The following is a 14,340-nucleotide window of genomic DNA, read 5'->3' as shown; positions in this document are numbered from 1 at the left end:
TATTTTGTTTATTTTTAGTTATATATTGATTCATTTTATTTATTTATATGATTTAATTTATATTTTGTTATAGATTGATCTATTTTTATTTATATATTTATATTATTTACCTATCTATTTTATTTATTTATTTTTAATTACACATTAATTCATCTTATTTACATTATTAATTTATTTCCAGTTATGTATTGATTATTTTTATATAATTTAATTTATATCCAGTTAAGCACTGGTATGTTTTATTTAGTTATATTTAATTTATCTTCAGTATTAGTCATCTTTAATTATTTCTATTTATATTAATTAAATCTAATTAATATATAAACTTATATATTTTTTATGATAATATTCATTAATTATTTTATTCATTAATAAAGTCATTAATAAATAAAGATTTAAAGATATTGTACTTAGTGTTTGACCTGATTTATATTCAAGATTATATCATTTTGTGTTATTATGAGGATTTATATTCAAGATTATATTATTTTGTGTTATTATGTCTATCATGGTGAAAACTTATTTATCTTGATTAGTCTCTACAAATTTAATTTATATTTTTTAAAATAAAATAAAATGGATTATAATGATAAAATTGTAAAGTTGTTTTGTGTCTTGTTTTTATATGACACTATTTTACATTGATATTTGTTCTCACTTTCCTATTTTGCTTTATTGTATATCATAAAAAACATCAACTTAAATAGACGTAGACACCAAACTTTCAAAATCCTTTATTTGTTGTCATTAGAATAGTTCTTTCATAAACCTATTGGAATACAAATATCATTGCTAATTCCGTTACTTTTCTAGGAATAGGCATATATGTATGTATAAATCTTCACCTTATATATTGTTTTTTTATTAATATTTAGTACAAAATAATCACATATGAATATATATAATCAATAGTCATGTGTTAAAAAAGAACTTTATAATTGAGCTAAAATTATTTTACTATTGCAACATAGTAAGAGACAAGCACGCAAAAGTATGACAATGGTTGGACAAATCTTATGGGACAAATAGATACTTTCATGGAAAAACAGATGACATTAAGGACACGTGACAATAAATCTAGTGTAATCAATCAATTTTGTGGTGAAAAAGGTAATGAATCTTTCAATTTTCTCATTGGTCATGGTGACCTACACTCACTAAAATAAATTTTTCACTAGTAGAGGTAGGGAAGTGATGATTATGATTATAACTAACCATGTTTATTCGAAATTGGAAGCTAAGGCATTGAAAGATGCACAATAAAAGGAAAACATTCAAGAGGATTTACCTTTGATAGAAGGAGCAAAAGATTTCCGGTGAAAAAGACAAAAAAACTCGATAAAGGTCAAATCAATACGACGATTCACATTGAGACCATATAAATTATGGTGTGATTTGTTAAAATAAGAGGGATGAATTGTTTTCAAAAGATTTTCGCAAAACTAGAAGTCATATTGAAAATTCTAATAACATTAATTGATTGATTATTCTATTCAACCGATTATAGAAGAGATATCAATTAGTTTTATATAAATTATGGTGTGATTTGTTAAAATAGATGGCCTAAAATAAGAGAGGATGAATTGTTTTTCAAAATATTTTCGCAAAACTAGAAGTCAGATTGAAAATTCTGATAAAATCAATTGATTGATTATTTTGTTCAACCAATTATAAAAGATATATCAATTAATCTATATTAATTCAATCAATTGAAGTTCAATGAATAACAAATATGCAGCAAATTGAAACACTAAAGAGAGGGATAGAGAGAATCACACAAATCTTTATATTGGTTCACTCTTAACATAAGAGTTGCATCCAGTCCTCAGCCAAACTAATGAGAATTCACTAAACACAATGTAACAAAGTTATACAATCAAGAGAATAATTATTGAACCCTACAATAATTTGTACTCGTACACACAAAACAATCCTCAACATATTAATAGAAAACTATCGAATCTTCTTGAGCATAAACTTGAAAATGTAGAAAATGATTGATCACACCTGAGAAGCAGCAAGAAAACTAGTGTTGTACAAAATCATATGCAACTTCTTTTCAACACAAGAATGATCCAAGATGCAAAAAAGTTACTCCAAGATTTCAAAAAGCAAAACAATATGTTCTCTCTGATTAATTATCGTTATTTGAAATGTACAGATAAACCCTTTTTATAATATTTTCATTTAAGACAAAACAACTAAACATTTAAAGCAAATGTGTTATGAGAACAGAAAAATAGTTAGATTCATCAAATTAATTTTTTTAAATAAGAAACAGATATTTTCTTAACAGAAGAAATCAACAACTTTTAAACAAATTCATTTATCGAAATAACTTGTTGATTTTACTGAACAGGGAGTAAATTTTTTGACAAATAAATTCTTTTAAAACTAGTAAAAGAAGTTAAGTAATTTTAACATGTTGATACAATAAATCTACCGGTTAAAAATACTTAACAGTTTATGAAAAAGGAAACATTACTTGGAATGGACTTGGATCGTAATGCATTCGAAAGAGCTAAATACAGGTACATCAAAATCTACCTAGACACACACACACCCTTCCAGTCTTCAATGTAGTATTTGGAAACATCAAATGAAGCTTTGATCCACATGGTCAACATGATTATGACAAGTTCCAAAAATTTCGTTATGTCAAATTTGCATGTAAACATGCTTTCAACATGTGCATTGTTCCTATGTGCGCCTTGGAATAAACATGTAAGGTTTTATGAACAAATCTTTTTGGAAGAGGAAAAAACAAAAAAGAGTCGCACATTTAAATTGAAAAATTAGTCTTTACGAAGTTATTTATGTTTATATACAGTAAAAAGATCCAATCTTATAAATATATTGGGGGTACATTGATACAACCCAATTATTCAAGCAGATGACCAAGGACACAAAAGGCACTTCACAATTTGATCAGTCATCTTTACTTACAAGACAAAGCCCCACCAAATATCGAAAGGACCTCATCAGAAGAAGAACTGGGCATATTTCTTTTGGTCTCCTTACAAGACAAAAATGTTTGTAAATAAATTGGGCTCACCTTGGGGGTTCCAAATAGAAGAATAAACTAGTGTAGGGTGTGCTAAGAAATTTGAATTGGGTATGCTTAGTAATTTGAGTAGCGTATGCTTAGTAATTTGGGTTTGTGTCAAGCTCACCTTTCATGAAAAGTGCTTCTAGGTTTAGGGTTTCTTTGACCAACCTTATAGAAGACTTATCACAAATGACACCCTTACCTCTATATCTTATTCTCGAAGACACTTCTCTCCTATAAATTTGGATAGTAAAGAAACTTTGCAAGAGTGTTTTTGTGAGACTTGAGAGTTCTTATAGTGAGTCTTATCTTGAGTGTGTGAGCACTACAAGTGACGACTCTTTCACCACTAATCTTGGAGTGCCTCCTTTCTCCAAGTGGCGTGACAACCCTTCTTCTTCCATAAGCTTTCTTCATCCCTTCCTCTTTTTATCTTTCTTTTTGGCCATCCATTCCCTGCCTCTTTATGATATCATGCTTGTCTTTTAATTTTGATTATCACTTGTCTTTCTTCATCTTATGTTCCTTCCATTTCCGCAATTTACTTTCATCATCATAATTACCATGTTGTGTTTTTCTCTTTTCCTTTTAGAAGTGAACTTTCACACTTACTTAACCACTTGGTTAAGTTCGTGTCCAGTGAAGATTTTCTTTGTGTTCTCACCTTAAATTGTTAATCTAAAAAATCATAAACAAAAGAGGAACCTTTAAAATGTGTTAATCTAAAATCAACTCAAATCATACATCCAATATGAGTTTTTCTTAAAATTAAGTTTATTTTGAAAAAAAAAGAATTTCTTCCATAAATAACACATTTTAAAGAAAATATCAAAATAGATCTAGAGGAACATTATATATTTTATAAATATATTCTTATAATTATATATTTTATAACATATTCTTTTATTTATATAGAAAAAGTAGATGGTTACGTAACAAATGGTGCATGGGCATATATACCATTAATAGCAATGTATAAGTCTTTTACTTTCCTCAATTATGATTTAATCCTTTGTAATTTTTTCCTATAAGAAAATAATTAAATAGAAACTAATTTTAAAAATAAAAAATATTTAATTGTTATATTGACTAAATTAGATACTATTTTATAAACTAAAAAAATTAGTGGTATCTAAATTAATTTTTATTATTGATAAATATTTTTAAATTAGTATCTAATTAACTACAACAGTTTTAGCTATCAACTTTATAATTTAATTAGTTAGTAGCTAAAACTTTGGTAGTTAATTAGATACTAATTTAGAAACTCTTTATGAAACTAATTTAAATATTAATAATTTTTTTTCTCTAAAATAGTATATAATTTAATCAATATAACAATTAATTATATTTAGTCTTTAAAATTAGATTCTATTAATGCTATTTTAGTAGTGTCTATTACAATATAAGTAATATAATTTACAAAACATTTTCTTGATAACTATAACAAAATTATTTCTAATAATTTAACATTACAAAAATTCAAACACCACATTCTCACATGATCTACCAAATTTTCAATATAAAATAATTAATGTAAAATAAGATTAAGATATTTATTTTACATATCAGTCATTAATACAAAACATTAATATCAAATTAACAATATAAAAATTGTTCACATTAATTAAAAATGAAAAAGAAAATTAAACGAGATATATATATAAGAAGACCAACATTGTCATAATTTCTTATTTTAGATTGCCCACATTGTCATAATTTCTTATATTCTTTTATATAGATCACGAATCTCATCTCTCTTCTAGGATAATCCAAAATAGGTATTTAGGAAAAGTAAAACATATAAATCGTAAAAAAATCTTAATTGGATGAAATAAAGACTCACATTGAAAATATAATTAAACTCTTTTAATAAAAACAAGTCATTATCATTAAGAAATAAATTTATCCCACGTAGATTTATTTAAACAAAGCATAAAACAAATCTTATGTTCAAACAACATATTAAATAAAAACTCAATTAACTAAATTTTTTTGAGATTGCTCTGATTACTGAGTTTTATGGGGTTATACATACTATGGAGGAAGCTCAAGAGTTGAAGCTTACTAATGTCTGGCTGGAATGTGATTCTACTTTGTTTTGTGTTGCGTTTACTGCTATGACAAATGTTCCTTGGATGCTTCGTAATCGATGAAATAGTTGTCTTAATTACTATGGAAAAATTAAGTTTAGAGTTACTCATATTTTTCGTGAGGGAAATGTGTGTATTGATAAGTTGGCTAATTTAGGATTTATTCATAGAGAATCTTTTCATTGGCATAATAGGCTTCCATCTTATTTGTTCTTAGAATTATTTATGAATAAATATAGTCTACCTATGTATCGTTTTTGTTAAGATATGAGTTTTGGTGTAATCCCTCCGTATTTTTTATTTTTTTTTAATAATATTTTTTTTTCATGTGATGACAAATGATTGTTGTTACTTGAGATGTTAACCTAACTGAGATCTTAAGTTGCATAATAATGCCTAACATAAAAATTTTTATTTTAAAAAAAATTAACTAATCAATCTAAATGCAGAATGTAATGATTCCCGTGACTCTTTCATCTGTGCTTGACATGTTTTCTCTTGTGTTTGTTTATTACAAAGTTGGAAAACAACAAACTACAACACTTGTACTTTTTACATTAAAAACAGACAACACGTCACAACATGTTGAGTGATGCATCATTAAAAAACAAAACCATTCATAATCACAACCTCCAACTTTAGAAAACCTAGGAAGGCGTTGGAAGAGTTGTTGGAGAGCATATGCATAAAATAAAAGTGAAATCCCATACGCAAGGAGAAACACATATCAACCAATTTATTAATCTCTAACCACTATTTTAATACTATGTTTGGAAAAAGAACACCAAGAGATTATAAAATTAACTATAACAAAGATGTGATTATGAAAAAAAGTCCATATTTTAATGAAAAAATATTTCACTAATTCGAAATCAATAATCCATGAACATCTCATATAAAAAAGTTAAAATAGTATTTTTAATCCAAAATCTTAAAACAATGATAAGATATCACTTGTAAACTTAAATTTTAAAATAATAAACATGTGACTTTTTTTATATATTGTTTTTTAGATACTTTTCCTATTTAATGTGAGATAAATTCATACTTAAAATACTAAAAAAAAAAATAATAACTTGTTATAATTTAAAAAACTATATTTTTACTTAATTTACACAAGAAAACTTTAAAATTCTTAGTTTTATGTATTTGTGTGATTTTAAATAGTTTAGACAAGTTTTTAGTTTGATCAATTCGTAAAAGCTAACATATAAATATATTTGTTTACGACCTTAAATAATGACTAGAAAAAGTTATCAATTTAAAAGACATTAATTCTTTTCCTTTCATTAAGATAAGTTTTATCAAACTAAAATCTATTAAATTTAAATATTACTTATTCAATTTTTTTCTAAAATATTAGACTTAATTAAGCCCATAAATTTAGCAGGTTTAACAAACTGAATCTATAATTAACTATAATTATGCGGGTTAAGAAAATAATTTTGTTGTCCATAATGTTTGCCTCCTTAATGAAAAAACTATTTTATTTCTAAAAACATGCGTGACTAGACATAAAAAAAATACAAAAAATTAGACTCGTTTCTTCTATTTTTTTTCTTAAATAACATTCCCACTCTTCAAATTTCAAAAAGACAATTACTTTATTTATATTTTTTTAATAAAACAACGCTATCATCTCTTATTTTGTTTAAATTTATACTCAATCAAGATTATATGTAAATATTATAATAAGCTAATAAATATAATCATATTTAAAATCATTATTTATATAATAAAAAATTGTTTCCACGAATATATATATATATATATATATATATATTTTATAAGATAGTTTATAATTAGGTAAAATATTTTTTTTAACATTCTTAATGTATGATAATTAAATCCTTCAAATTTGTTTGTTTATAATTTTATATTTAATTTTTTTAGTTTAAATCAATATACTAATTATTAAAAGAATCTAAATATTATTTAGAAAAGATAATTTGGCGGAAAAAAATATAATTGTTGCATTAAGTTGATAAACTTTTTATTGCATAACCATTTTTAAGACGTAAGCTTTAAAACATTCAAATCATTAAAGAAAAATTTACTCTTCAAAAATAAGATCACACACATTAAGTTTCAAGCCTTTATCTACACAAATATTATAATTGATTAAAATGCTAGAAATATTAAACAAAAATTCGAAGCCATGCAATACTCAGAACATAAACTTCATTTTCCATCACTATAAATTTGACATTCTTCATATGTTAAAGTTTAAATAGTATTTAGATTTCATCAATTTTCCTTAAGTACAAGTAATTTTTTTAATTTGACATCGTTTCTTAAAAATAAATCCAAGGTAAATTGAAGTAATAAATGTGGTGACATTTTGTAGAGAGATTCATCATAAGATATATAAATTATGTTAGAGTAATTATATATATATATATTTAATTATATTGTTTTTTAGAGTTAAATTTAAATGTAAATAATTGTAATGAGTAATACTTTAGAAAAAATGATATGAAAAATTTGTTGTTTTTTTATAGTAACTATAGTGATGGGGTGATTGTGTTGATAAAAAATAGTATTTGTTTATAAATAGCATAGGTTATAGTTGAAATAATTGATGAGTGAGTGAAAGGCTAAAAATCACATGAAATTAAAAATAAATAATTTGTATTGTTGAGAAGTATAATGATAAAATAATAACAATGTTTTGAGAGATACCAATATCATATCATATTCATCTCCCCACGAGATTCTGGTTCTGTTTTGGCCACCCACACAACACCACCATTTTCCCAACTCGCTCCGAGTTGACTCACTCTTTCCCTTTCAAGATCAACAACCACCACCACCGCCTCCGTGCTCCACTGCCACTGCAACCACCGCCACCCTTCTCCTTCAATGCAAAATTCGTCGTCGATTCTCTCCGGAACCTTCTCCTCCTCTTCCTTCTCCTCCGGCCTTTGACTTTTGCTTTCGCGCAAATCCGATGAGTCCCTTTCGATCTCTTTTGCTCTCCGCCGCCGTATTCTTCCTCCTCCGCCCCCTCGACGCCACCGAGGGCGACGCAGATCCACTATACATGTTAGTCTCTATCTCTCTCTCTCTCTCTTGATATCCATCTCCCTATCTATCTATGGTTCGAGTTAGAGCATCCCATACTTCAAATTTTCAATCTAAGCGTTTGATTAGGTGCTAGGGACGCAAAGAAATATGGGATAGGTTTTTCAATGTTTTGGGTATAGTAAAAATTGGAACTTGGATTTTTCTGTCGTTTTTCTGTCGTTTTGCTGTTGAGAAAGGGAATACTGACCGGGCACCGAAAATGGGTGTATGGGTGAAGAGAATAATTAAGGTATAGAGAGAACACATTAAGGAAGAGAGAGAAAGTGATAATTGTGATATATGATGCGATTGGAAATGGAAATTAAGAGATATAAGAAGAAGAAATGAGGTGAAAGGAGATGAATGGGAAAGTAGATGTATTCTGATAATAATAACCCGTTGAGTAATGTTTTAGGGTGTAGTTGGAAATTTTTAAGGTGATGTTATTTGTGTGATATGTGTTTGGATTTGGTTGACTAAGATTCTCGGGTTTTGCATAGGTGCATTGAATGATGATGATGCACTTCTTTTACATGGTTTGGTGTCAATTGTCAAGTATGGAGGGTATCGGTGTGAGATTAGACTTTTTTGAGATTATGTTATCTTATGTCTCAGGATTAGTTTTTTGGTTGTTTTTCTTTGAGTTCCATTTGTTTGTTTGTTTGATTATCTTTGCTAGTTTGTGGAAGTTCCACTGCTTAGATGTTGTAATAGGAAATGTTGTCGTGTTGTTTAGGCTTAGAATTTAAATGATGGGTTATTTTCTTTTTTCGGTAAAGGCCAGGTAGTGACATAGGATGATGCCTGATGAGTAAGGAAACAAAAGTAGAAATTATTTCATGAAAAGGGAAACATCTTATACTAAAATTGAAAAAACAAAATCCATTTCATACTTGTTTTTTTTAAGTATTTGAAAGTGTTTGGCAAGTTGTATTAAATTTTCTTTTCACTAATGTCCTAAGGCACATGTTAATAGAAGCTGCATAACCATCTATTTTACTTGTTGGAGAATTTTAGATAGTGATATTTGTAGCCTGTGCTAACCGAGAGGTGCCTTATTTTGGTTTGGAACAGATGGCATTTATTATATTTATATTTTAAGGAGAATGCTAACAAGTGACATGATGGCACTACTACCTAGTTAAGGATTCAAAAGTAGAATTTCGTTTATGGAAGTGCAAAACTATTCTCAATATGAACCTTTTATTTATTGATTTCTTCATCCTTACGTCACTCATTTATTTGAACTAGACAATTTTTAAAACTTGAGTTTGGCTGGGGCAAAAATATGAAGTTTAGGCTTGACTTATTTAACTTGTGTATGGCTTCATTATTTTTATGATTGATACTTTAAAGCTAGAAAGTGAAGTAAATTAGTATTAAGCTATAATTTTATATTCATGAAGATGTCTTGGTGACTTGTTGATCATGGGTTTGATTCCAGAAATAGTCTCTGCATATACAAGGGAAGACTGCGTACATTATCCTCCCTTACCTTTATGGAGTGAGGAGCCTTTGGGACTGGGTATATTAGTAGTTAGAAGTAGTATTCATAACGATGATATAAGATTAAAAATGAAATCTTTGATGACGAAAATGGTGAATTTTAAGAGAACTTATGGTCACCCATTTAAAATACGACTTTTTAAAATTAAGAATAGGTAAATGGTATGTATCAGATAATAATAAAAAAATATATATTTATAACAAGTAATAAATAAGATTACAACTTTTTAGGTCATATGTATATATATATATGTATATATATACGTATATGTATATATATATGTATATGTATATGTATGAAATACTAATTCAAGCTTGTAAATGTTGTGCTTGACTCATTAAAATGCTCAATCCTGACTTAAAGCCTGGTCTTGTTTGTCATACAAGATTGCTGGAGTATTTAAGGAGTCGAGCTTGAATAATTTAGAAATAGCTTAGATTATTTACACCCCTGTGCTCTTACCAATCATCATATGCCCTTTTTTCTAGAAATTTTTAGTTATTAACAAATGTGTATGTAAAAGGGTTTTGCTTTACTACGTTTCTTTCTATACTGAACCAAGCTTAAATAACCTGCTTGGGTAAAATTTCTATACATAATGCGTGGAAAACAGTCTTCCAAAATGCCTTTCTATTCCATTTCATATTGAACATGGTCTACTGTCACCTGAAATGAAAACCAGCAATAAAGCACATGTGAATAATATTGAGTTCAGAGCTTATAGAACATTTCAATTCTTTTGAATTATTTTTGTAATTATGCAATCGGTAAAGGATAAACCTTATTAATTAAATATTATACGCATTTGATGATGTTGTTAACTGATGGCATGACTAGTTATATAGTGTTCTGCTCCTGAGCTAAGTTGGTATCATCACTACTATTCATATATATATATATATATATATAGTTTAATTGCAGCCGTATTCAGTTATTTATTTCTATTAATCCTGGGAATGTGCAGTCTGACCCCGAATGCTACAGTGGTAGTGCATATCGAGATAACTCAATTTTTAATTTTTATTATATATATATATATATATATATTCATATAATTTCTCAAATGGAAAAAAATAACTCAAAAATCTTGACATGTTCAGAATGAACAATAAAAAAAATCATAGATTTTAGCTCCTAAAGAAAACATACATGCAAAATAGTTACAAATGATGCCACGACCAACCAAAGAGAAAGAAAAAAAAGGAGTTAATGGTTTTGGGAGATAGATGACCAAATGCAAGACCTCAGACTCAGTCTAGAGAGACAATAAACAGAGAACATAGACTGAAGGAGGAATAAGGAGACCAAAGAGATGACAAAAGCATAAAATATCCTGTGTTGGTAGACTAAAAACAAAAAAACAGAGATCGGTCAGAATAAGAAAGAAGATTACTGGTGAAACCTGCAAAATATAACAAGAATGAGAACAAGGGAGTAGTAAACAAAGCTGCTAATTGACAGAGAGTCACTGGAGGGTCCCACAGGGTCATGCAATACTTGCAAGGACGGAGCAGAGAGAAGTGAGAAAGGTTTTTCTACAACCTGAAACCCTTTATTTTCATTCAAATCCCAAAATTACCTCCATAAAGAATGCCCCTCCAATGTTAATATATTGGAGGGCTTTTTCAAAATTTTGGACACAATCAGCAAAGCGGGCTATTGTGCCACAGAATGCTGCTATATGGCTCCTATTGTGGCTGTTATGCCGGTATAGGACACTATTTTATGTAAGGATTAATCTCACATTTCAACTGCATATGTCCTAATAAATAACAACTTTGAGATCACTGCAATAGGTAGGCTTGTATATTCAAGGTTGTGGCAACTGATTTTTAACTGTTGTTAGACGCTTGGTTTGGGTTTCGTAATTGTTTATATTTAGCATAAGTCTTGTAGTTCAAAACTTCGACTAATAGAGTATTATCTTTTTTATTATATTCTACAAACTTTTATATATTCATACAGCATGTGTTCAGTTTAATCTCATGAAGAAGTTGGAAAATCTTGTTATTGAGGGAGGCATTTTAATAATAAGAAAATTGTGACACTTAAATATTGTCACTTGTCAGTAGTAAGTAAATAAATAAGCAGAATGGTAGATGCAAAAACTACAGGTTTTCTGCTGATTGATCCAGCAGTGACCTGTATGGTAACATATTTACTGCTGGTTTTATGTAGTTTCCATGTTAAATAACCGACCAATAGTCATCTTTTGCTCTATTTTTTTCTTGCCTGCCATATGATCAATTTTGGTTGTGATCATTAAATTGCAGAGGTTGTGTGGAGCAGTGTAAGAAAACTGGATGTGTAGGGGATAGATGCTTTCAACATTGTAAATTCTCATCAGATGGAAAACCAATTGATGGTCCATGGTATATGCATGAACCCCTCTACCTGAGGTGGAAACAATGGGACTGTTGCACCGACTGTAGCTATTACTGTATGCTAGCTAGAGAGGAAGAAAGAACAAAACTTGGTGACAAGCCTGTCAAGTATCATGGAAAATGGCCATTCAGGCGTGTATATGGAATTCAGGTTCCTTCATGAATCTCTAACACAAGGTTTAATGGTAATATTGATGAGATTCTTTCAGTTTCTGATCGTGGTGTGGATATGCTTTGTATGATTTCAGGAACCTGTTGCCGTTGCTTTGTCTGCCGTCAATCTTGCTGTGCAATTTCATGGTTGGGTATCCTTTTTCATTCTTGTGTACTATAAGTTGCCTTTGAGGCCAGATAAGAAGACTTACTATGAGTACACTGGATTGTGGCATATTTATGGGATTCTATCCATGAATTCATGGTTGTGGAGTGCTGTTTTTCACAGTAGGTAAGTTGTTTGCTTGATTTTCTTTTGTGGTTTGTGCTGTCTATATAAAATTATAATTCAGTGGTATTGAAGCAATAATCCTCAAAGCACAGTTGTTTGTGGCACTGTGCGTTAATATTAATTTCCGGGCACTCCTGTTTATGTATATCTAGTAGTGACATAAAATTGGATTTTCGTGCTACAGTGATCTTAATTCATTATACATATACACACACACACACACACACACACACACATATATATATATATATATATTGCTCAATTGATTGCAAAAAATCATTTCCTTTAATCCCTTTTCTCCACATTTTTCACTGACACTAAGGACTAACTTATAAAAGTCAGGTACTAAAGTGACCGACATTTACAATTAAGGTATTATAATCTGGATAATTTCTCTAATATATGTTCAGCATCACAAGGTTTTTATATTTTTATATGAAGCTTTATGCATAAAATATGGCTAGCATATTCTAAATATAATGCACAATTACAGTTCCCAGAATCATTAAGTGATTTCTTTCAACAGATAAAAGATAAAAAACTAGACTCTGATGTCTCAGGTATTAATGCTGTCATTTTACTGCTTATTTGTTCAGACATTAGTTTAAAATAAAGAGGATAGGGTGTTCTGTAATTATAATTTAACCTTTTTCTTTTTCTCTTTTGACTTTTGGCTTGTATTTCTACCTTCATTACCTGTAGAGCCGTGGAATTAACAGAGAAGCTGGATCTTTCTTCTGCTGTGGCCTTACTTGGATTCTCTCTAATTCTAACTATACTGCGAGGTTTTAACGTGAGGGATGAGGCTACACGAGTCATGATTTCTGCTCCCTTGCTTGCTTTTGTGACAACTCATATCATGTATCTGAATTTCTATAAACTTGCTTATGGTAATCTTTTATCTTTAACAAAGTTCTTTCTTTTACACATCTTATAATATTAATGTTCCCAACAGGAGTCAGGCTTCGTGCTTCCTTAATTGCTTGTGACATGTATCCTTAATCTGAATTTCCTCCTTTTTTAGCAATGCTGAATAGAGATGGAAGATGCATTTCCTTTTCACATTCATTTAGACCCTGTTTGGCTAAAATTTGTCATTAGCACTTGTAGGAGAAGGAAATTAGTTAAAATGAAGTGATTTTCTTCCACAAGTCAAAATCGATTTGCTAGTGATATTGAAAAATTTATCCAAACAAGATTTTACTAAAAAATCAAAGTCTACGGTAATGATGCTGCATTGTTATGGGGGCTTAAGCTGATATGTTGACTTCTTCCCCCCAGGTTTGAACAGGATAGTTTGCATGGGAATGGTTGTTGTCCAGCTTCTTATTTGGGCCATTTGGGCTGGTGCTTCGAACCATCCCGCACGGTGGAAGTTGTGGATAGTGGTGGTTGGAGGTGGCTTGGCTATGGTGTTGGAAACATATGACTTCCCACCTTACATGGGATATGTGGATGCTCATGCTCTATGGCATGCAACAAGCATTCCTCTTACATTTCTTTGGTGGAGTTTTGTAAGGGATGATGCTGAGTTTAGAACCTCAGCTATGCTTAAGAAGGTAAAATAGTGCTGATGATGACACAACTTGGCAGAGGTTGGATCAGATGAAGAACATGTCATATGCTGCTACCCGCATACTTTGATTTTGTACATCAGAACCTTTTTTCTATTTTCCTCGTGCATGCGTTTATTTGAAATGCTTAACACGATGGTTTCTGTGCCTTTCATCATGTAACATTTTGTTTTCCTCTTGTATGAGGTATACTTTCTTAGTGGAATTCTAATTAATTTGCAA

General features: G+C 29.3%; 1 protein-coding gene across 1 annotated transcript; it reads left to right on the top strand.

Annotated features, from left to right (window-relative positions):
* Positions 1-7,722: 7,722 nt before the first annotated feature.
* Positions 7,723-14,340, top strand: LOC137837687 (uncharacterized). Its single transcript, XM_068646789.1, has 5 exons — positions 7,723-8,187; positions 11,989-12,250; positions 12,348-12,544; positions 13,247-13,434; positions 13,826-14,340. The coding sequence occupies exons 1-5, from the start codon at positions 8,093-8,095 to the stop codon at positions 14,110-14,112; spliced, it is 1,029 nt and encodes a 342-aa protein (XP_068502890.1). The 5' UTR covers positions 7,723-8,092; the 3' UTR covers positions 14,113-14,340.

The sequence above is a fragment of the Phaseolus vulgaris genome, chromosome 4 (assembly GCF_000499845.2).
Source record: "Phaseolus vulgaris cultivar G19833 chromosome 4, P. vulgaris v2.0, whole genome shotgun sequence".
Classification (NCBI taxonomy): Eukaryota; Viridiplantae; Streptophyta; class Magnoliopsida; order Fabales; family Fabaceae; genus Phaseolus; species Phaseolus vulgaris.
This window is presented reverse-complemented; position numbering and strand designations above follow the sequence as displayed.